The sequence below is a fragment of the Caretta caretta genome, chromosome 3, assembly GCF_965140235.1.
Source record: "Caretta caretta isolate rCarCar2 chromosome 3, rCarCar1.hap1, whole genome shotgun sequence".
NCBI classification, from domain to species: Eukaryota; Metazoa; Chordata; order Testudines; family Cheloniidae; genus Caretta; species Caretta caretta.
Window position 1 is genome coordinate 201,746,974 of NC_134208.1, and position 23,917 is coordinate 201,770,890.

Here is a 23,917-nt window from a genome sequence, read left to right on the forward strand (position 1 = left end):
GGATGTTGATCCAGAGGGTTGTTTGAGGCATGCTGAATGGCATTAGTGTGAATGTAGGTGGTAAAAGTGTTAATAGCACACTGTCAATTTTAATTGACTCATTTCAGAACATTCCATTTTAATATTCAGTACCCTTTAAATAATGTCCATGTTCTTTAGTTCCTTTAAAATAATTCTGATGTTGGTGTTTGTACAGCAAGGGAGAAACTGCCTGTCTAAGATACCTGCCCTGCATTGTGATCCACTAAGGTGCACTGGTCTATGTGTGGAGAGTCCATTTCAAGTCCATGAAATGCTACACAGTCACCAGGATCTGTATTATTGGCTGTCAGAGCAGGATCAGGGCCGAACTGACTGTACAGAAGAGAGTGTGAAACTGACTATATAAAAAAAATGCTGTCAAACATGCAAAGTAAATAAATGGAAAAATGTCCCATTCTCCCCCCCACCCCCCCCACCATATGTTTTAGGTGGTGTTTGTCACTACAGTAGGTACTAAATGTTTAAAGTCCTGTACCTCTAACTCAAGAATAGTGTACCAAAGCAGGAAGAATGGTCCTTGGGCCTGTTGAATCACTAAGATGCTTCTTTTTCTGGCCCATTTAGCCTGTGCAGACTGCAGTGAAATTCCATGCAAGGAGTGAAATCCTGACTTCAACAGGGCCAGGATTTCACCCAAGGTTTTTGAGTATCCCTGACTGCCATAGGCTAGGGCCTGGTAACAGTCAAATCTGCATTGCTGGTGTTGGCAAATTATATTAGTTATTAAAGATCTGAAGGCAAAATGTAGAAGAATTACAAACCCTTAAGAATAAGGGACCAGATCATAATTATCTTGCAAATCTGCAATTGCATAATTTCTCTCTCTATGCATCTTGGACCCAATTTTGTGAACGTGCAGGTCCATAAATTTGCTCCTGTGAATAGTTTGTGTTGGGACAATAATGTACAGGTATGAGAATGAACTTCCAGGGTGGGAAGTGATTGGATTTTGTGTTAAATATCAACATTTACTAGTATCTTAAACATCTCATAACTAGAGCCCTGCAAATCCCCGGATATCCACTTCATATCCGCGGTCCATTTTTGCAGATAGTGGATCGGATGCAGATACAGCCATGCAGGGCTCTACTCACCGGCAGCACCTGGCCTGAGGCGTCTGGCTCAGGCAGCCCTAGGGGCTCAGCACGCTTGGGGACGGCTGCCACCAGCCAGTGCTGGGGGCTGGGCGGCAGGCAGGAGTCAGGGTTGTCCAGCACCTGTTTGTTGCACTGCTTCCTGTCCAGCAGCTCAGGCCCCTTGGGCAGTGCCAGTGTCCCCACTATGGCCCAGCCCGGCAGCACTGGGCATGCTCCTGGCTCCTGGGCAGCGGGGCCTGCCCCTGGCCAGAGGAATTGGAGTGGGCGGGACCCTGGCATCCCACCCTTCCTGCGCTCACGAGTCCCCGGGAGCAGCAGGTGATGCAATGCAAACCCTTCTCCCCAGCCCCCGCAACGGCTCTTCTCCTCGAGTCTGCCCCCGTGCCACCCTTTACCCCCAGTCTCCACCCTGGTACGGCCTCTTTCCTGCAAGAGCCCCGCTCCCGCTTGCTCATCTCCGCTCCCTTCCCCCCTCCCCACATCGCTAGCCCTTGTGAGACAACTTGCTACTGTGGGTGTGGATGCACATCAAAGGTGGCAAGCGGACGGTGGGTCGGATGCACATTGATTCTGACAGATGCGGATTGGATGCGAATCCACATTTTTATATCTGTGCAGGGCTCTATTCGTAACTTCAGTGCTGCGGATATTTAAAACTGAACATTTCACATTTTAACCCTTCAGTCAGGTAGATATTCTACTTGGATAACTACTGCCTGCACCTGGCTCTTTCCAAGATCCTCAAGGGATCTTGTCATCACATCTTGTCACTTGTAATCTAAGGCCCCAATCCTGAAAGCACTTGTGCACATGCTTAACTTTATGCATATGCTTAACTTTATGCATGAGTAGCCCCACTGAAGTCAGTGGGAATATTCATGTGAATATAGATACCCTTACGTGATTGCAGGGTTAAGGCCTAAGTATCTGATCCTGCAAACCCTTATTCATGTGAGTAAGCTCTACTCACGCAAGTAGTACCACTGATTTGAATGGGACTATTCATGTAGGTAAGGAGTTGCTGGATCAGGTCCTACAGTGACGTAATAACATAAATGAGATAATGCCGATTACAGCTTCTGGTTACAAATATTAACTGTAATACAATAAATGTCATTCACATGGCACACGATATGGCTTACTTCATCTTGATTTTAAATAACATCATTGAAGGGCTAGATTGGGCAACCCTTCATTGTGTTGGTGACTGCTTACTCCGATGAGAAATATTCATGTATACAAGTGAAGGCTGCACAGTTTAGCTCTCAATCTCTTCTCTTTATTGCAGGTTATCAGTGCCAAACACTAGGTGGCAGCAAGAAATCTTTAGAAATTCATCTACCTCTACTCGTGTGTCTTAAAATCATTCAGGCACTGCGAGTGAGAAATCTGCGTGGACATTGCAGAGGGAATTTGTCAGTGATCCGTTTTATCCTCACTCATAAGCCTTATAAATTCTCTTTTACAGAGAGCTATGAAAAACGTCCATATCAAACTACTTGTATTGCAGTTGGGCTCCGCATTTGGTTGATTTTATAGAAGATCACTTTTAGGGCATCCATTTTGCATTTAAACAATAACAAAAAGCACCTGATTCTGCATCTGTGTTCTTACACATTCCATTGTCGGGCACCTTCTTTGTTAGTTTCTGGTATCACTAATAACGGGGGGGGGGGGGGGGACTGATAGTGCCTGCTGTCGTTAAGAGTGGCAAACAATTTCAGTTATAATGGTGTTTCCAGCGTAGTCACAACATGCTGAAGTCCATGAGAGCTCTGCATGCAAAGACCAGCAGGATCAAGAACAGAATAAAGTTATTCTAAGGCTTATTCACCTCTGGAGCAAGAGCTCCCCGTTTAAGTGTATGTATTTATTCTAGCTTCTTAGGCGAACTTGATTGGACTTGAGCTTTGGTGTGCTATAGAAATTTGATTCATCCTTGTTTGTTTTCTTATTGTCCTCCGCCAACACAAGTTCTGACTATAATAGCTGGGCCCTGTGTATTAGGTACAAATGATCATGGCCAGTTTATAGAGACTATTGAATAAATTGTCTGTTGGAAAACTTGATTCCATAGTATGAACACTGTAGGTCAGAGATGACTCATCTCTGAAACAGATCTTTGAAGAGGGAAAGAGATGCAAGGGCAAAATGTTTAGGTTTTTGATCACAAAGATCACATCCTATGGACTTTAATTAACTATCAGGATTGCACAATTAAAAGAATAGCAAAAGCATATGAATTTTACTGAAATAAATAGCTTTTTAGTACAAACAAAACAATAATTGCTACCTGTGTGCTAATTTACATTTAATAATTCCCTAGGTGGAAAGCATAAATTTCCAGTAAAAGCTCTAATAAGATGTTCATAGTCCCAAAAGCTGCAGAGTAATTAATATAAAACAGTGCCCATCGAGCACAATGGGGCTATGATCTTTGCTTGTGGCCTCTCGCTGCTGTTGTACGAATCATAATAATATCAGCATAGCTTACGCAGTTATGCACATCTTAGTTATGTGTTTTATGCGGCAGTACTGGTCTCAGTTCCACTGTCTATTTTGCCTATCTTTGCAGTCCTAAGTGGTGCAGGAAGGAGAAGGAACAGCACTTTGTGTGATACCTTGTCAGACAGACAGATTAATTTATTAAGGATGTCAGGGTCAATCTATTGCTGATAATGGAATACCACTGAAAGTGGTTCAGTCCAGCAAATCAAATCAAATCTAAATTATGCCAGAAGTGTTTCAGCAGCTTCATGTAAATTAGATCATATTATTATACTATGTATCACCTTTCTACAAGTTACATGGACAAAATTTCTCTGAAAAACTGTCCTTCTGTTTCCTTAGAGAATGCTCACCAAAAAGAAGCCACCTTTTGGGTTTTGTATACAAAAATAAGTAAATAAAACACAAATGCAGGTGGATCTTCATGTCTATAGTGTCTCCTGCCTTGTAAATTTGACTTATCTGTTTAGATTTCTGCCTAATAATTCTTACTACTGTGTTACCAAAATTTCAGTTGGAAATCATTTACAGATGTACAGTACTATTTATATGTGGCATTGCTATTCCTATGTTTTGCATTTTATGATGACCATCTTCAGAAAACTAAGAGTCGTGTGTGTCCCAGGAATAAGAAAAAAATAATAATCCTGCTATTGGATTTACTGTTCTGATGAATTTACTTCAGGCATTTATTTTGCTAGTACAAATCTCTAAATTCTCTGAAGTAACCAAAAAAAAACCTGTTACAGGAGAAATTTAGGAAGACCATAATATTTTCAGACATTCCACTAAAAATCATTTGAACATATTAATAGCCTTGGGTGGGGTATGTGTGTATACACACAATTTTCATTAAATATTTTAAAACGGCTGTGAGGGTCGTTAGCTCTGCATTTCCAATATTAGAATGTTGGGAATTAAACTCTCCCATTCTGTGAGGACAGGTGGGACTAAGTACCTAATAACTCATAAGAATGGCCATGCTGGGTCAGACCAATGGTCCATCCATCTAGCCCAGTTTCCTGTCTCTCTGACAGTGGCCCAAGCCAGATACATCAGAGAGAATGAACAGAACAGGGTGAGTATAAATGGCAGTGGAGACCATGAGCCATTGCTTAGCCAAGTAAAGACACCTGAAGAGGGTAGGAATGTGCGTTACCTAGGGAGGTGGTAGAATCTCCTTCCTTAGAGGTTTTTAAGGTCAGGCTTGACAAAGCCCTGGCTGGGATGATTTAACTGGGAATTGGTCCTGCTTCGAGCAGGGGGTTGGACTAGATGACATTCTGGGGTCCCTTCCAACCCTGATATTCTATGATTCTACTCAAGTATCTACCCTACATGGCTCTCTACTTGCCTCTCCATCGACAATGCTATTCCTAGCCGGGTAGCGTCCCACTACCTCCCCACTGTTGGAGCCTTTCCTCACCACAGTGAAAGGCTCTGGCAGTGGGCACTGCTGAAGCCTTTTCCCCGCTGTCTCCCCTCTGCTGCAGCCTTTCACTAACATGTCGCTACACACGGCAGTGGGTCACAGCCTGCTTTTCACTGCGGTGTATAGCTACACATACACTACATGCTGCCACCAGTGGCATGTAGAAATAGGGCAGTACCTCTTTAAACAGGCTGTGAGCCCTCTAGTGGAGCTCACTTTGCTTTATGTTCTACAAGCCGCCAGAAACCAGCCAGAGTAGCCGTACGTGTGTAGCTATGACTGGCACATTTGTGTATAATTAATAAACCTGGTTATTGCATAGTTAACATGGAACCAGTTGTGCCCATGTGGTTTTTTCCCCCCACATTTTTTCAGTTGTTTAAAGAGACAACATACCTGTATTTAATACTTGCTAATATCACGGAGTAAAAAGGTTGTCCTCTTCTGTGATTTTTAGGGATTATTTGAGGAACAAAACTTCCCTGGACTTCAGCAGGGCCAGGATTTCATCCGCTGAGTTGACTAATGCTCTATAAAATGTCATTGTGACGCACAAAGCTGTTGTGTAGTTTTAAGACGAAAAACATCTTTGGAAACTTTGTGTGGGAGCAGGGGTTTGCAGTTATCACATTACGTGTCAGCTGGTGCAGATATAAAAGCTCTTCACTACCGTACATTTTGTAAAGAAAACAATAATATATTAGACAGTTTCAACATTTTGTTTCTTCACTTGTATGTTATCATAGTGTCAAAATTCTTATTTTAATTAAAAACAGAGAGATGACCATGATGAGGGCAGTGTAAAGAAACAGACTCAAGTGCACGAGTCCTCCTGAAGAAATTCCCCACCACCAAAGCTGTCCATAAAAGCATTGATTTTTGCAGCATAAAATATCATAGCTCTCGCATTTTCCAAAGTGTTTCCAAAAATTCAATCAAACAGCAGCCTAAAATCTTTCATTAGTTTAAGAAGAGAACGGGATTCATTAATCAGGTTAACATGCTTAAAATTGTTAATATGCAAGTTTTCGGCATAGCTTGAACCTCATTTTGAAAAACATCATATGAACCAGTAAGAAGGCTTACCGTGTAGGTGTTAATTAAAATTACTTTTTAAAGACTGTACTCTTGATGCCTGTTTAATTTGTACTCTCCAGAAAGGCAATATAACACATCATCATATTCCCAAAACCCATCATGAACAAATTTTAAATATTTACTTTGTAATATTTAAATAATTTCTAAATAGCTCTTTGTTTTAGATCTTCACAAATGATAGGTGCTGATCTGACAGCCCTTTATTCTCTTGTGATTCACAGATTTTTAAAGCAGAAGGTCCTGCTGCGATCATCTACTCTGACCTCCAGTATGTCTCAGGCTGTAAAAAGTCATCCCATATTCTCCCCATCTGAACTCTTTGCGCTTGTCCACACTGCTGAATTACATCATGTTAATGCACATTTTAACTAACAGGTTGTTAAACATGACTTAGCATTGCTTAATGTTGTAGCAGTGGGTCATAGTTAATCATAGAGCTGGTTTAGAAATAGATCTCTCTCCCCCTTGTCTCCCCCCCAAAAAAAATTTGAATTTTTGGCAAAAAATCAAAAACCTAAGTGTCACCATAGCCCCTCGTTTGACTTATAGTTTGGTGGCCTCATGCTCTCATTCTCCTGTATAGGTTGGACTTCCTGGCCAGTCTACATCTCCCATGATCCACCACACTCACCTCTCTTTGTGAGGAAAGATGGTGCATCCTGGGAGATGAAGTGTGGCTGAGGACACCAGTCAGTAGAGGAGAACATGAGCATGAGGCATCCGAACTACAACTACCATGAGGTACTGTGGTGGCCTTTTTTTTTAACTGAAATTTTTCTGTTTTGGGCTGTTTAATTTGTGACAGAAATCTGAATTTTCTGTGGAAAGCAGATACTTTTAATGGAAAAATTTCATTTTAGTCAGAAAATCAACTTTCCGTTGAAGAACAGTTTAGAGTGATTATTTTAAACCCGACCACATTAACAATGAGCTTCTGATACATTGTTAAACAGGATAGTCCCTCTCTACAGAGAGGGCCTGGTTTTCTCTAGCCCTATACCTTGCATAGTCCCTTACACCAGGGCAAAGTGGCTGTGAAATGCTGCTGTACGGTAATGTTCAATGCCCACTTTGCCCTGGTGTATGTGACTACATAAGGTGCAAAGCCATGGGGGGGTCCACATTGTTTAGCATTATGTCAGCTAACACATGTTGTAAGGCGTAATTTTCCAGTGTAAACAAGGCACTGCTCGCCCTGATTGACCACCGCACTACTCCAGTTTCATATCAGTGCAACTTCATTGAATCCAGCCCACAGCCATCCAGTGGGCGTATGTGTGAAAAAGGGCTGTAGCGTCATGCCCTGTAATTCCTCATTGGCTAAAAAGAACGGGCAATTGAGAAGCAGGCTCCATGTTTATTTACTCTCCATTCTACCTCTGTTTAATAGTTTATCTCTTGCATAGTTGTATGTAACTTCTGAATCTAAACACATGTAATAAAAGAGAGACAGTAAATGATGGAACACAGATTCCGTGGATTAGGACACTGTTCAAAGATTGCAAATCATATCAGAATTGTAATTCCTTGATTTATTTCCTGCTCCTAGATCTGCAGGAGTAGTTTAGTACAAAGTAACTATAATGAAACATGTTAGTTCTCACAAATCCCATCTTTAGTACATTAACAATACAAAGCAAGAATAAATTGCTGGGCTGGGATCCTCAACTGGTGTACTTTGAGATTCAGGCCCATTGTGTAATTATTAGCGCTCTGTCTGTGCTCCTTCAGCTTTCAATATTTCTGTAACATTTTTTTTTCAAAAATTTCATTTTGCAGAAAATTTTTTAATGTTGACTTTTTGTTCTGATTCAGGATGAACAGAAATTTCTAAATGTCAGAATTTCCCATGGAACAGGCATTCAGAGATTTGACCAGCTCTGCTCATTTGGGAATAGTTTCATAACTCACTCATAATAAGTACATAAATATCCATATCTCATGCCGATAAAACATCATCACACCACACCCTCTGCATTCTGTGTGTGTGTGAGAGAAGTGTAGATAGATAGATAGGTAGATTAGATAGATGTTATTTTATAGCCTGGATTCAACCAAAAAAAATTAACTTTTAGTATTTCCTTGGGAATATTTCAAGTGACATTTAATGACTGTATTTGTGTATTTTTAAAAAAAGAAAAGAGAGAAAGAAAAGTGACTAAACTGTAGACACTTGACTGGAAGTTTAATACCAAACATTTTATCAAAGTTATTATGTTTTAAAATGTCAAAAGAATCATCAGTGAATGTGATTATAATGAAATGTTGCTCTTGTTGTTATGGCAACTGACTTTAAAAACTGCTGTAAAAAGGTTGACAAATTATACAGTGCAGTTTTGGTTCATCTTTTTTTATAGTCTCCCATCACTTTACTTCTAAAGAATTTTAAACAGTTTGCACTGAAGTTAAGTCATTGAAAATATTATATGTTGTCTCAGGTGTTTATATGTACATTTGTTTCAGTGCATCAAATATCAGTTATTTTTCCAGACTGAATAACTTCATTTCTACATTATTCACATTTTCTGTAAATTGAAATGAGAATGTCCCATCATTCTCTTAGCTGCTGACCTATTTTACATCGCTGCCAATATCAGTTTAATCCAATGTGACAGTGTCCAAGTTACATACTTGTAAGAGGGTTTTTTAAAAAACACACAGTGAGGTCCTAACTGTGCTCCCATTGAAGACACTTAGTTTAGTGGCAGTAGAGAACTCAATGTGCCAGATTAAAAGTGGTTTTTTATCCCTGAAAGCTTATGCCCAAATAAATCTGTTAGTCTTTAAGGTGCCACCAGACTTGTTGTTTTTGTAGCATTTGTGAGACACCAGCTTCAGAATCCTGTTGGAAAACTTTTTGCAAAGTGCTTACCTGGTAGGTCAGTACAAATTATATCAGGAAATATTTCCAGGCATCCGTCTTGGACTGATGATCAAAAAGAAAAAAGTCAGTGCTTGGTCCTTGTAATATTTAATAGATGCATGAGCATGATTCATCAAAGTTTCTCCAGGTTTACTCTGACGTTATTCCATTGAAAGCAACAAAATAACAATGACATAGGGTCTGGAGTAATGCAGAGGTGAATCAGGACCGCACAGCTGTAAAATAAGAATGGCCATACTGGGTCAGACCAAAGGTCTATCTAGCCCAGTGTCCTGTCTTCCGATAGTGACCAATGCCAGGGTGCTTCAGAGGGAATGAACGGAACAGGTAATCATCAAGTGATCCATCCCCTGTTGCCCATTCCCAGCTTCTCGTAAATAGAGGCTAGGGACACCATCCCTGCCCATCCTGGCTAATAGCCATTGATGGACCTATCCTCCATGAACGTATCTAGTTCTTTTTTGAACCCTGTTATAGTCTTGGTCTTCACAATGTCCTCTGGCAAAAAGTTCTACAAGTTGACTGTGCATTGTGTGAAGAAATACTTCGTTTTGTTCGTTTTAAATCTGCTGCCTATTAATTTCATTTGGTGACCCCTAGTTCTTGTGTTATTAGGAGTAAATGACACTTCCTTATTTACTTTCTCCACACCAGTCATGATTTTGTAGATCTTTATCATATCCCCCCGTATCATATCCAGCACAGTTGGATAGTACAAGTGAAACCCATATATACCACAGTTATAATGGTCCAAGTAGAGAACTTGAAGCATAATGGTAATGAAGCTAGATTGACTTGGGCAGGGTGTGACCCATAGTCAAGCATTCATAAAAAAGTTCCAAAGAATGCCAGTGCACTGAGGCTTCTCTTCACTGACATTATTTGTTCTGGGGACAAGTTGGGTGAGCTAATCTTTTTTACTGGAACAGCTTCTGTTCGTGAGAGAGGCAAGTTTTTGAGTCAGGCAGAGCTCCTCTTCAGGTCTGGGAAGAGTTCTGTGCAGTTTGAAAGCTTGTCTCTTTCACCAGCTGAGGCTGGTCCAGGAAAAGGTATGACCTCACCTACCTTGTCTCGCTAATATCCTGGGACCAACACAGCTGCACCAACACTGCAAACATTATGTACTCTGGTCTATCATACCATACGCTAGCAGCTAAAAGTGTAGTGTGTTTTTCACTAAGACTTATCATTGTAGGTATCTATTGTCTCTTCTGTCACAATACAATAAAGAAACAGTATGCTACATAGTTATTAGCATCTGTCATCATTTAAATAATATGGCAAATGATAGTGGGTGGACAGAGTAAAAGATGTTTCTTGTACCAGTGACAGTGAGTCAGGACTGAGAGTGCACCCATTACTGAGATGATCTGTACTGCACAGGCTTCAGGGGGAAAGGATGGCCCATGCTTGGTTGCTTCTCACCTGCCAGCTAGTTAGGAGCTGATGCTGATTCTCTAGTATAACCGTGTGTCCTTTCTGTGTGGAAATTCCTAAACAGCAGCTGTCCCAGAATGGAATTAGCTAAATCTGGTGAGAATGGCAAGTAAAATTGCAAAGAATTGGGTTGGGGAAATGAGGGGCGAGAAGAAAAAAATGAAGTTCTCTGTTAAGATGTAGTTTCCACTCTTCACACAGTGCATCCTGTTTCATTTGGGGGTGGGATGCTGAAGATGCTTGTAAAGGGACCCTACTGTTTTTCGCTGGTATCTTTATTTAAGTAAAACAACTGGATTGTGTTGGTTCACTTTTGCCGTCCTTCTCCTCAACATGTAGTGCAAAGCTACGAGCGGAACTTGCCAGGAGCTATAGGCTCCTATGAAATTTTAAAGCACCTAAGCAGGTTAGGTGCCTATCTCCCATTAAAATCAATGTGGGATGGGTGCCTCATCGGTTTAGGTGCTTTTAAAAGCCCCGCTAGCTGACTAGCTGCATCTTCACGAATCTGGCCCTGAATCTCCTGTTGGTGGTCCCGGGTGTAACTACGACTTCTCTGCACTCCCGAAGTGGAATTTTCAAAAGAGCTCAGTGCTGGCCAAACTCTGCTCCCACTGAAGTCAATGGATGGGTTTTTATCATGGGTTTGATTCAGTAAGACTTGCTCACCTGTGCAACGTTCAGTGCGTGCATATCTGTTTGCAGGATTGCAGAGTAAAATTGTAACATAGTTTTTCCTGCCCGAACGCTGTCTTTGGAAATTGAAGAAACTTCCCTTTGGTATCCTGAGCAGTAAACTCACAGCTTGACCTGCTGTTTGCTTCCTGTGTATGAGTGTTTAATCTGAGTATTCACTCTTCAGTCCACTCAGCTGGGATTCCGCAGCTTCTCCAAGCATTGGGGAACATTCAATGGTACTAAAGGCAATACACATAAAACCAGTGGAAAAAAATCCTTTTTTTATATACAACAAACACTTAATCTGTGGAACTCATTGCCACAAGACATGACAGAGGCCTAAATCTTTATGGGATTCGAAAAAGGATTAGATATTTATATAGAAAATGAGGACATCCCCAGTTACCTTTAGAAAGTAAAAACAGAAAAAACAGAAAGGGAAATAAACCCACATGCTTCAGGGCTTAAGCCAACCTCTAAAATACAGGGGTAGGAAGAAATGTCCCGATGAGCAAGTTATTCCATAATTGTCCATCATGGCAGTTTCTTTCATGTTCCTGTGAAGTGTCTGATACTGACCACTGTCAAAGACGGGCTACTGGACTAGATGGGAGTCTGATCCTCTGGCAATTCCTGTGCTCCTCTCTACCCAGACTAATAACTGATGTTTCTTCCCTTCCAAGGCAGCTTCTGGAATTCACATCTCACTAGTTTCCTTGGCAACAGCCACGCTGCCAGCACAACATTCTACAGCACGTGCTCGTTAAACTTCACATAAAGATGAATGTTTTATACTTCCCTTTGAAATCTGGAATTCCAGGCATACAGATGGTGTGAATCCCTGATTCCTGTGTGTCTACCTAATACAGCTGTGTAGTTAATCTAGCTGACTATCTGGATAGGAAACCAGCTTTTCAAATGGTATTTTTGTTTCTTGGCTGGAGAATTCGTAGGTTCTCAGACACTAGGACTATTACTGTTATCATTGGTAGTATTGTAGTGCCTGAGAGCCCTACTCATGGACCAGAACCCCATTAGGTCCCAAAGTAAACTGTTACCTTTCTGGCCCTCATCCAGGCCTCATACCCAGACCAGCAAGATTTTCAGACTACACCTAGCAATTTACACTTCTCACAGACATTTGGTTACATGATGGCCAGTTTAACCGGGTTACCAACCAAAAAGCCATCTATGGAGTAGGAGGCCATTTGTCAGATAGCTGCCAAAGAGGAAGAGACCTTGGTAATGTAGCTGGTGGAAGGCTGGGTTTCCATTAACAGGCAGGACGGACCAGGCTTGTAGTAGGAATTCTGAGGTTGGAACCTGCCCTGGACTAGTGGTTAAAGTAGATTGAAACAGGACAAAGTGCTCTCACTGCACCAGCCAAGGAGGAAGGGGAGCTGTGAGGAGCGTGGAAGGGTGATTAGGGCACTAGGAGACCGGGGTTCAAGTCTGTTCCTCTGCAACCCATGGGCAAGTCACTGAGCTGCTCTGTGCCTCCAGTTCTCCATCTGCAAAGTGGGTATAATAGTTCCATCCTTCACAGGGCTGTTGTGCAGAGAAATACACGAAGGGCTGGGGGGTGTTCAGGTCTCCAGTAAAGGGGACCATATCGGTACCTAAGATAGAAAGAAGATGGGAAACTGTACCACATTGCCCCTTAGCACTGCAAGAAGCCACATCAGACAGTTCTATTGAACCCTCCCATCAGACTGCGTTGCTTCCCAAGAGTCTGCATTGGGTCATATTGGGCAGATAAGAGGGGAAGTATATTGGACCCCTCAGCTGACTGGCTGCTATAAGGCGAGCACTGGTTCAGAGGCTACATGCTGATATACAGGGTCGGCAGTACTATGATAGCGATCATCTGCTGTGTCTTGGCACTTGCCTTTAAACCATAATTGATTTATGGTTGGAGGGCCCTGTTCAACAGTTTGTGATGTATGAAGTGGTATTTTCTTTTGTGGCATGATTCCTCTTTGAGGCAGGATAACTGTGATTACTGCACAATCTCCATTTAAAAAGCAGCCACACGCTATCACCAGTTTATTGAATATAGACTGGAGGGGGCATTATAAAAACCATGGATGTGGGGAAATTCTTGATCATCAGAGAAATCCTCACATGGGCAAAATTCCCAGTGAAGCTCTCAAATCTTCATCCCAGCACACAGTCCAAGTAAATGTACTGTGCGCTGAGAATCAACTCCAGTGGGAGAAGGAAGCACCTTCTGCTGTCTCATCCATAGCAGCTTCGTAGACAGTCTTGTGAGAAGTATTGTGGCCTAGTAGATAGAGCATTGGACTAGGATTTGGGAGCCTTCGGTTCTATTCCCAGATTTGTTGCTGGACTTCTGAGTGATCTTGACTTCTCTCTTTGTGCCTTGGTTTTCCCATCTGTAAAATGGGGATAATGATGCTTACCTCCTCTTGCTTTGAGATCTATGGAAGAAAAGAGCTGCATAAGAGTTAGGTGTTATTTATTAATACAGTTGTTATAAGGCTACAGTAGCCTTTGCTGTTCCTGGGACTTCTTCTGTGCCGGGGTTTGGCCAGGAGAGCTATGTAGTCACATAGCCACCAGTCTCTGCTTACACCTGTCCTACCTCCAAACGCTGCTTTTTGTTGGGGTGCCAGGAGCACAGGCAGGGTTGAGCTCTGCAGCACATAAAGGGGTTTAGACCCCAGTGCTGGGCTTCCTAACTTCTGCCTCCCCAGTATAGTGGACCCCCCAGTGATTCCACTACATTCCGGGGTTCCCACAGCTATGGAAGTGATGGGTAGCAGGATTTGATGCAAACAGAGTTAGGCCAGAGTAAGGACTGCGGGACGGTCCATATGCCATGGGTGAGTGGTGCTACTGATCACATTATACACGTAAACACCAAACTGAACCCTGAGATCGACTACAGTATTGGTTAAAACAGGTGGCCCAGTGTTGTCTAATGAGAGAACTGACTCAACACAATATGTCCTCCAGGAGGCTTCAATGTACCATCCTCACATGCAACAACAGGTTTGTTGTGATTCATACACCTGCTCTTTACTATCTTGTGTGTTGATCGCACACATCATAGCCTGGAGATGGTGAATTAAATGTGCACTAGTGAAATCCACCCCTCCAACTGATAATATAAATTACCCAGTTAATAACAATGAGACACCAATATTGTTCTTGTGAAGTGACAAGGAAATATTTCCTCTTCCCAAGGTGCCCATGCTATCAAATTCTTACACCTGTGAATATAATTTAATTTCATGATCAAGGCTTCAAAGACTTGATATCTTGCAGCATGAGAAGAGAAATTGTCAACTCTTCAGTTGTGTCTACTTAATTTACCTTTAATGGCATGTAACTCTAGATTTGCTGTAGTTCCATTTTCCTAAGAAAAATTGATTTTCAGATATACACAGATTGTGTTTTTATTACACACATTATGTGTTAATAAAAATAAGGGAAGTAAGCTAGGAACAAAATCTGAATTTAGATTGGCTGTTTATAAGGTGACATTTTATTAAAGGATATTTATTTGCTCCTTGTGTCACACAGAATTTAAATCCACAAAGAATTTTTTAAATGATCTAGAAGAAGAAAAGATAATATATACTTAGTGTATAAAGTATAGTAGTTTAAAAAACAATAAACACAAGGTCATTTTAGGCCAAAACTGTTAATTACCCACTTCATTATTGTCAAGGTTAATACAGTATTTGAGAGCAGAAGCTGTTTTTCATCTGCTCTTTGAAACAAGGCGAGACAGCTGTTCTTACGGACAGATCCATTATAGCTTATCACTAGAGGACAGACCACTGAAGGAACACCATGAAATATGGCTACTGTCACTGGCAGCCAGAACAAACACCAAGACTGTTTAGGAACCAGTGGAAATTAAATGAAAACTACTGCTTGAACTTAGTGGACTTTAATTCAACTAGATTGGGTTGAATTGATTTTATTTCATGACAGCTACAGTGGCATAAATTTCACTAGTGCGCCTTAATCTATTGTAATATTGACCTATCTAAAATGGCATAGTGTTTTGCCCTGATAAGTGTTCTTTAATAAACATTGGAAATTGACAGTAACAAACCGCAACCATCTTTTGTGAAAGTTACTTAAGCCAAGTTGTACAATACAATATGTTTTGATTTTCATTATTCATGCTTGGCTAGTTATTGTACAAGATTCCATTACATGAACTCAACAAAAGAGAGAAACAAATGAAACATAACCTTAGCTGAATCAACCTTAATAAATAGTGCATTGTTTTTAGCTACAGAAGTATCTGCATTTCTTTACCTGCAGCAATCTAAATTCCATTGTTCTAAAAAGATCTGAAGACTGAGGACTCAAGGTCTGAGGACTCAAGAAAAGATTTTTTTTATACATATAAAATACATATACGGATCAGGAACAATGTATATTCTTTATTTGGAAATACTGTGGGTAGATTTTAAAGAATGAGTTACACCTAGTTTTGTTTGTTTGTTTTTACTTCCAATGCGATGCAATTTGAAATTGCAAGACTTCCCCGTTATTAGCAAAGAATATCCTTGTACTACCACCACTTTTGGCATAATCCCTAAAACAAGCTAAAATTTCAGCCTTTTGTAATTCCTGTTGCCCTAGCTACATGGCATGAGCTTCTCTTTTCGTTAACTAATATCTACGTGGCACTGCTGCACAGAGAGAATAGCTATGTGTCCACAACAGGGGCCAACATTCGCAAATTTGGGAACCTAAGGTTAGGCACCAGGATCCCTATTTAGGCACCTAAATGAAAGCAACTTGATTTTCAGAAGTGCTGGGCACCTACAACACCTTCAATGGATTTTGTGGGTGCTCGGTCTGCTTTTATTAAGGATAATAGGGTTTAAGGGGCTTCATCTAAAACCCTTTGAAGTCCAGTGGGAATCTTTCTGTTGATTTTAATGGGCTTTGGGTCAGGCCTTTGGTACCTAACTTGCGGCTCTCAAGTTTGAAAATGTTGGCCACGGTTTATATCAACTTAGTGGCTTGTTTCCACTTACATAGTGCAAAAATTTCTACTTCATAGCAAACCTACAGTACATCACCGAAGCACACAACACCTCCTTTTGCAGGAATACTCAGTGTCCTGACATTAGTTCAATTCTGTAAAAACATCTTATTTAACTTTTGAAGCAAAGATTCTGTTTATTTATTTTTATTCATTGTGGTAGCATTCCTCCCTCTCCCCCCCGCTCTCCTGCTGGTAATAGCTCACCTTAAGTGATCACTCTGGTTACAGTGTATATGGTAACACCCACTGTTTCATGTTCTCCATGTATATAAATCTCCCCACTGTATTTTCCACTGAATGCATCCAATGAAGTGAGCTGTAGCTCACGAAAGCTTATGCTCAAATAAATTTGTTAGTCTCTAAGGTGCCACAAGTCCTCCTTTTCTTATTCCTAAAGATGGATCCTTGTTTATTTTTTAGACCAAATAAATAATTATGAGTGAAGTTTATTTATCCTCCTGTGAGACACACAACAGTATTTTAGAGTAGCAGCCATGTTAGTCTGTATTCACAAAAAGAAAAGGAGTACTTGTGGCACCTTAGAGACTTTAACAGTATTTTAGTTATTCTTTGTCACTCTTCACAGAACATATATTAGATAAAGGTTTAATGCTTCATTTTGGAATTATCTGCTATTGGACCTACCAGAAATATTTGTAAAATTATCTTCCTCAGTATGTTCAACTTTCATTCAACAGGAGCAACACAGAGAATTTTTCTTGACATAATACTTGCTCCTGCAATATTACATACTGCACTGTCCAAAGATCACATCTTTTTCCCCTTTAGGAAACCATATCTATATACTAATTCATCTTGTGATATCAGTGGTGTGCTTTTGATCGTAATAATAACAATACTTGGCACTTCCATGGCAGCTTCCAAGCAAGAATCTTAAAGCACTTAAATTTAATCTAGACTTGCAACAGCCCTATGTGGTAGGTAAGTGTTGTCCCCATTTTACATATAAAGAAACTGAGGTAAATAGAAACTACAGTGGTTGCTCGTAAAAAGACAGTGTTTGCCAGTAGTCATCCTACAGTTTTCCCCCTGTATTTAGAAGAGGAGATACCTGCAGTATCTCAGCTATAAGTATCTGTTGACAAGTTTTGGCATTTTAATGGTGAGCACTGTGAGTGACGTGACACAGTGCACATAGGGAGAGTCAGGAATAGAACCTAAATGTCCTGATGTATAGCCAGAAGACCACTTTTCCTCATCTGCAGGAGTTAATGCTGCTTCAAACAGATTAACTCCCCCAAGATATCTGCTTGGATGCGTCCAGGGGCGCCTTCCACCCCCAAAGCCCAGTGGAATTCTTTCTCGATGGAGCACCAGCACTGAGACATCTTTGGGTTGCAAAGGAGGGAGAAATCATATTACCCCCCTCCCGCCCCACGGGAGAGTTTTACCCACAGAAGTTCCCCTCTGCTCCTGCTCATTCCAGGCACAGAGAAGGCAGAGTGAATGGACAGCCCCGTCTACTTCAGGGGAGCCTCCCCTCTTTGAAGAGTAGCCCCGGGGAGATTATTAAATCAGCAGTTCTATCCTGAGCACATGTTGATACAGGAGAAATTGGATGGCACTTGAGTATTTCAATCATGCATTCAGTTATAAGCATTTCATTGTTGAATCTGCTGTTTGATTATGTGATAATTAAATATGAATGATCATAAAGTCACCCTGCCAAAAAGAGGCTGCAGTTTAATGAAATGATTCCTTTCATGTTATTGAATCGCTTCAAAGTCAAAAGAAGCAATCTGTTTACTTTTTTATTTTCCTGTTGTTTCAATGTTGCTTGCTTCAAAATAGCAACCTGGACAAATAATTATGGGCATAAATCAGAGCAGGGATCTATGCAAGGTCATGATTGCTTTGCATTTAGCCCAGCTTTACAGAGGTGGCCTTTTCTGAATAACATAGAAGCAAATTGCTGTTGATTTTGTGGAGATTCAGCAAAAAGGCAGTTGAAGCAAAAAGAGGAAGAAAGGCAAGAAAGGGCCTTACTTAGTCACATCTCCCTCCGACTACAGCGGGAGCTTTGCTTGAGGGAAAACATGAGCAAAGACTTCAGGATTGAGTACAAATATCAAAATGGAAGCGTGCACATTGGTACTGCACAGACTCACCCATACACAGCCAACCTTAATTCTGGCATTTCCAAACTTTTAAGCACTTAATGTTGCAACCTTAATATTCTTTTAACATCATTTTTTATTTCATATTGTTATATACAATAACCACACAAAAATGCTTCATAATTACACGTACACACTCTAAGGTATGACAAGTTACCTGGGCACGCTCTACTCAAAAATATACAAGTATATAAAACGTTGCTAGATTTCTGAACCTTGCTTTTGCTGTCATGTCTTTAAGTTATCAGCACGATAAATATGGGCAACACATAGATCTTTGCTTTGAATGATTGATAGATAATTCAGAATTCACAGATTCATCTGCCAACAATGTAAATGGGATATTAGGAGTTATATCGTGACTAGTTCTGGTTTATGTTTTGCCGGAAAATTAGTATCCAGGTGTTACAACTGATCAAGCTACAAACTGATGCATTACACCAAGTACACAACACACTATTTAATTTGCTCTTTAGGTTCTTATTCTGACAACCAGTTCCCTGTCTGAATAGTGCATGCTCTGTCTACTCCAAACTATATGCTGGAAGACTGAAGCAGAGTGAATAGAATAGTGTTTACCTAGATGTCAGCAGATACTACAGTTCATAGTCTTCCCAGATAATTTGCTGGTACTCTAGCCCCTTTTTAATCAACACATTGCTATAGTGTTTGTCTTGTAGCTTGTTTTCTGATCCCGAAACGTTTTTCTGAAGGTCTCCACTGTTTTCAGTGTTGCCCAACGCAGTAGAAATGGCTATTGTTCCATATTCCCAGCACAGGCACAGTTAAAGCTGCTTGCCTTGCTATTCTTGTATTGCATTCGTCAGCTTTACAGAATGGATTTTGAGCATGAATTTGACAGCGTAATAAATAAGTCCAGATCTTGCTACCCTTACACTACCCTTCCATTGAATAGCACCATGCTCCTCATGTAATCATAGCAACATAGAAAATGGATCAGACCTGAGGTTCATCAGTCCTCACTCTGGCAGTGGCCAGCACCAGCTCTTCAAAAACAAGGTGTAAGAAACCCCACAGTCGTTAGACGTGGGATAATCTGCCCCCTATATAGGTCTCATCCTAACCCCTTGTAGTTAGAGACTGGCTTAAGGTCAGAAGTATAAGGTTTTATATCCCTTCCAAAAATTTTTTAGCATTTCTCTTATAATTCTGGCTATTCTTGTTATCCATATATGTGTTCAATCCCTCTTAGAGTTCTTCACCTCAACAACATCCTGTGGCAATGAGTTCCACTGTCTCATTCCATATTGTGTAAAAATTCATTTCCTTTTATCATTTTTGAATATGCCACCTTTCAACGTCCTTACATAAAAACATAAGAATGGCCATACTGGGTCAGACCAATGGTCCATCTAGCCCCAGATCCTGTCTTCCGGCCAGGGCCAATGCCAGATGCTTCAAAAAGAATTAACAGAACAGGGCAATTATCAAGTAATCCATCCCCTGTCATCCAGTCCCAGCATCTGGCAGTCAGAGACTTTGGGACACCCGGGGCATGGGGTTGCATCCCTGACCATCTTGACTAATAGCCATTGGTGGATCTATTCTCCATGAACTTATCTAATTATTTTTTGAACCCAGTTCTTCGCAATATCGCTTGGCAATGAGTTCCACAGGTTGACTGTGTGTTGAACATCATTGAATGTCCCCTTGCCACCCTACCGATCTTAGTGGAACTACTCAAGGAGTAAGGTGCATTTCATTGTGAGTAAGAAATCTTAGGGCCAGATTTTGCCACCCATACTCATATTGAGTAGCACCGTACTTTGTAACTAAGAAACTAATCTGGAAAGACAAAAAATTGCAGTATCTGCTTGTGTGTGCCTCAGATCAATGGGGCTGCTAACAGAATAAGGGCCTACCTAATGTGAGCAAGGATGACAGAATCAGACCCTTAGAAATTAGAAATGGAAGAGCCTAGTAGTCATCTTGTCCATCTTACCCTAGTAGTCATCTTACCTCCGACAGATTGCTGTCTACAATGCGCTGAGTGTTGCCCTCATGGAGTGAGGTATTGCTCATCATGGTTAATGATGGCGCAGTAGGCCCTTGAGTAACTACTGAGGGCTAGGTCAAGCTTGTCAGGGCCAGGCAGAGTAATTCCTCCCTGAACTCCCTGCACAGAGGGGGAGCATGCTTATGACTGAACTCTTTATGGGGTGCACCCTTCTCTCCTTGTGAGCTGATTGCACTCTGCAGATTAGTGCAAGGTGAGACAGATATAGCTATGCCAGGTGTCTATCTCATCTATTGATATCTATCTTACCTATCTGTCATTGTCAATGTCTATAGATGATAAGAAAAATATAGCTCTACCCAGAGCACCATCTTCCACGACTTCCAGAGCATTCTTTTGTTGTCTGTCTAGATTATAAGCTCTCTGGGGGTAGTGACTGGCTATTCAATTTTCAGAAGCACCTGTGTCCTAATGAAAGTTGACAGGAGAGAGGCTCCTAAGTGAAATAAGTGCTTCTGAAAATGTTAACCTGTGCCGACCAATAATACTCTTTATCCCCTAGTAATGATGATAGTGGCAATAAGATGCCCATTGGTTTTTGTCCTTCAGCCAGTTTTCAGTCCCTATGCCAGTGATCTAGGCCAGCTTAAATGAATATTTTAAGTTGGGTTTTGTGTGGTATCATACCACACGATTTGTAGTTCAGACAGCGTCACAATGGCTACATTCCTTTCATCTACTAACTAAACTTCCACAATTCAATGAGTGCCATCAGGTTTCTCTAGAAGTATTTGTTTTTATAAAGCAAATGCTTGGTTTTGCTGATAATTCCTATCACAGCCGTCTTTCACAGATACCTCCTTGCTGTATCTAGTCAGCACTGGTCCGTATGACTCAGCCTGAGCTGTACGAGGATGTCGGGGGTTGTGCACTTCTGGGAAAGCCTCCGTAGTCTGTGTTGGAATTAAACAGGGATTGGGCTCAGTGCCCCAGACTGTATTTCAAACCCACTATCTAGCAGCTCCACAAAATCTGAAGCCTGGTCTACACTTAAAGCCAGTGCACAACCTCAATAGCCAGGCTGTACACTGAGGAAGTCAGTGGGGATCAGATGTTGGGAAGGAGACTTTCCCACCAAGGCTCCAGAGCAGCTGTTGCAGTCTCAGAGTTGCGGTGACCCCTTCTGTGGGCCATCTCTTTGTGGGGATCACCCACGTAGTCAGGGATCCAGTAGTCCCCTCCCCTCTGTGTCCCTGGTGGATGAAGCACCAGAAGTCCCCTTGAAGCCGTGTTCTGTGGCACACACAAAAAGACACAGAATGATAACACAAAAGTGTTGCTACAGGATATCTCCCTAGGCTGGCTAAGTTCTGTTTACAAACTCAACAAGTTAAAAATAGAGGCCCATCTACTCAGCTGGTATGAATCCCCAAAGCAAATTTGACATCATTTAGAGCCACACTGATTCACACCAGCTGGCCCATGATCAGTCCATCTCATTCTCACAGGAAATGTACACACGACACAATGGTTCTCTCTGACCCTCGCAGTAGGAGTTGATGATTAATCAATATTACTATCATTGCTATAATATAATGCTACACTGTTAGGTGTAATGAGTCAAAAAATAGTTCAATCCCTGATAGATAAGCGCAGAAATCAAGCATGGCTGACTTCATGTGTGCCCTTACGTGCCAGTCATGAGGCCCATCATCCTGGGTTGGAATTAGTAGGGAGCAGGTGTTGAGTGGTAGGAAGCAGTTTGGGGAGAGGGAGCTCATGCAGTCTATCCCAGCGAGGGCTGTGGAGGTCACTCCATCCACAGGGCTGCAGAAATGGGAACAGAAGGGAGAGAGGGTGGATAACTATGCAGCATTTAGGATATAGGAAAAGTTACCACAGCCTGGTCAGGCCATGCAGCTCCCACACTGTGGATGTCCCAGGGCCATGATTTAGCCCTTCAAAAGATACTTGGTTAATTAAAGATATTATTGGAGCCAGGTGGCCCGCTGAAAGCTGTGAATGTCCCCTCTTTACATCACATAAGAGGTAGGTATTTAGGTTTTACACTTTATTTTTATTTCCCCCCTGGTGTCTAATGTAAGATGAACTCCAGTGTAATTACTCGGGGTGGTCCTATTACACTTACAGATATTGTTTTGAAAGAAAATAGTGCCCAATAAATTGCCCACTACTTTCCATTCTGACTCTTCTCCACAGTCAAACGTATAAGTGAATGCAGACTGTGGAATGATTTTCTTTTAGCTTATCCTTATACTGTACACCAGCTTCAGACTATTAGCCTTGTCTGATGCAGATGAGCAGCAAATAGTAATGAATATAATAGTCCCAAGATTTTCAAAAGTGTCTAGTAATTTGAGGTGCCTCCATTTTTTGAGAGCTGAATATCCTGCTTCTGAAAATTCGACCCTTTTTAAGGTGTCTTAAATTAGACACCCAAAATTGAAACATCCAGAATCGCTAGTTTCTTTTGGTAATCTCAGCCGATAATTGTGTCTCTGTCTCTGCATGATTCTGCAGTAAAGTAATTATTGGTAAAAATATATTTTTTCCTTCAAATGACCTACCTGATAGGAGAATAGAACATAACCTCTGAATGTATTGCTTGCTAGATCATTTTGTTCAGAGGTTTTATCAGTCAAATATTAAATAGAAGACTGTATTTAATCAAAGCAATTTTCTGTTCCCAGACTATCGTTAGAGGAAATAAACCTCAAAAGGATACTTCAATCAATGGCCTGCTAGAAGAATTTGACAATATCTCAGTGACACGCTCTAATTCCCTACGGAAGGAAAGTCCTCCCACTCCACACCAAGGAAACTCAAACCATGTACAAAGCCACCAGGAAGAAAATGGTTATATCACATATTCTCAGTATTCCAGTGAGTCGGACACCACGACAGACTATGTCACTGAAAAATACAGAGACAAGAGTTTTTATGGGGAAGAGTTAGACAGATACTGCCAAGGTAGCTTCGCCCCAAAACAGAATGGACACGTGATGAAAACAAAACCCGGAGACGCCTATTATTCAGAAATTAAGCCCCTAAAGTCAGACATCTCAAGGTTTCTTCCAGATTACCATACACACATGGAAACAAAAAGCAAACCAATTGAGTACAGTGGCCTAAAGTTGGAATATCAAAGGATTCTTAGTGGATCGTCTCTAGACTACAGAGAATCCTTTCACTATGCTCCATCTAGAACTTCAGTGCAGAGTGAGTGCTCAAAAGAGAGACGGGAATACAGTGACAGTGAATGGGGAAATGGACCAGACAAGGATGACTATGACAAAAGACCAAAGTCATCATATGTAAACCAGACAAGTCCTCAGCCAGCCATGAGACAGAGGTCCAGATCAGGTTCGGGTCTGCAGGAACCAGTCGTGCCATATGGAGCAAGTGCTTTTAAATCAAATCAGCAAGGGCATTCGTATAGTTCATACACCTACCCTCGCTTGTCAGAAACGGCAGGAGGCATTCCAAAGGTAAAATTAACATCTGTGGGTGCTATCACAGGCCATCACTTCCATAGGTGTGACCAACAGTTTCCAAAGGTAGTT

General features: G+C 41.3%; 1 protein-coding gene across 7 annotated transcripts in view; it reads left to right on the top strand.

Moving 5' to 3' along the window:
* Positions 1–23,917, top strand: part of PAK5 (p21 (RAC1) activated kinase 5) — a 210,322-nt gene that overhangs the window by 151,274 nt on the left and 35,131 nt on the right. For 6 of the 7 annotated variants that reach the window (XM_075127251.1, XM_048842569.2, XM_048842568.2 and 3 more), the window contains one exon: positions 23,045–23,842. The exons of the other annotated variant lie outside the window; for it this stretch is intronic. In XM_075127251.1, coding sequence (XP_074983352.1) covers positions 23,045–23,842 — 798 coding nt within the window. The remainder of the gene's footprint in view (positions 1–23,044; positions 23,843–23,917) is intronic. 7 annotated transcript variants of the gene reach the window in all.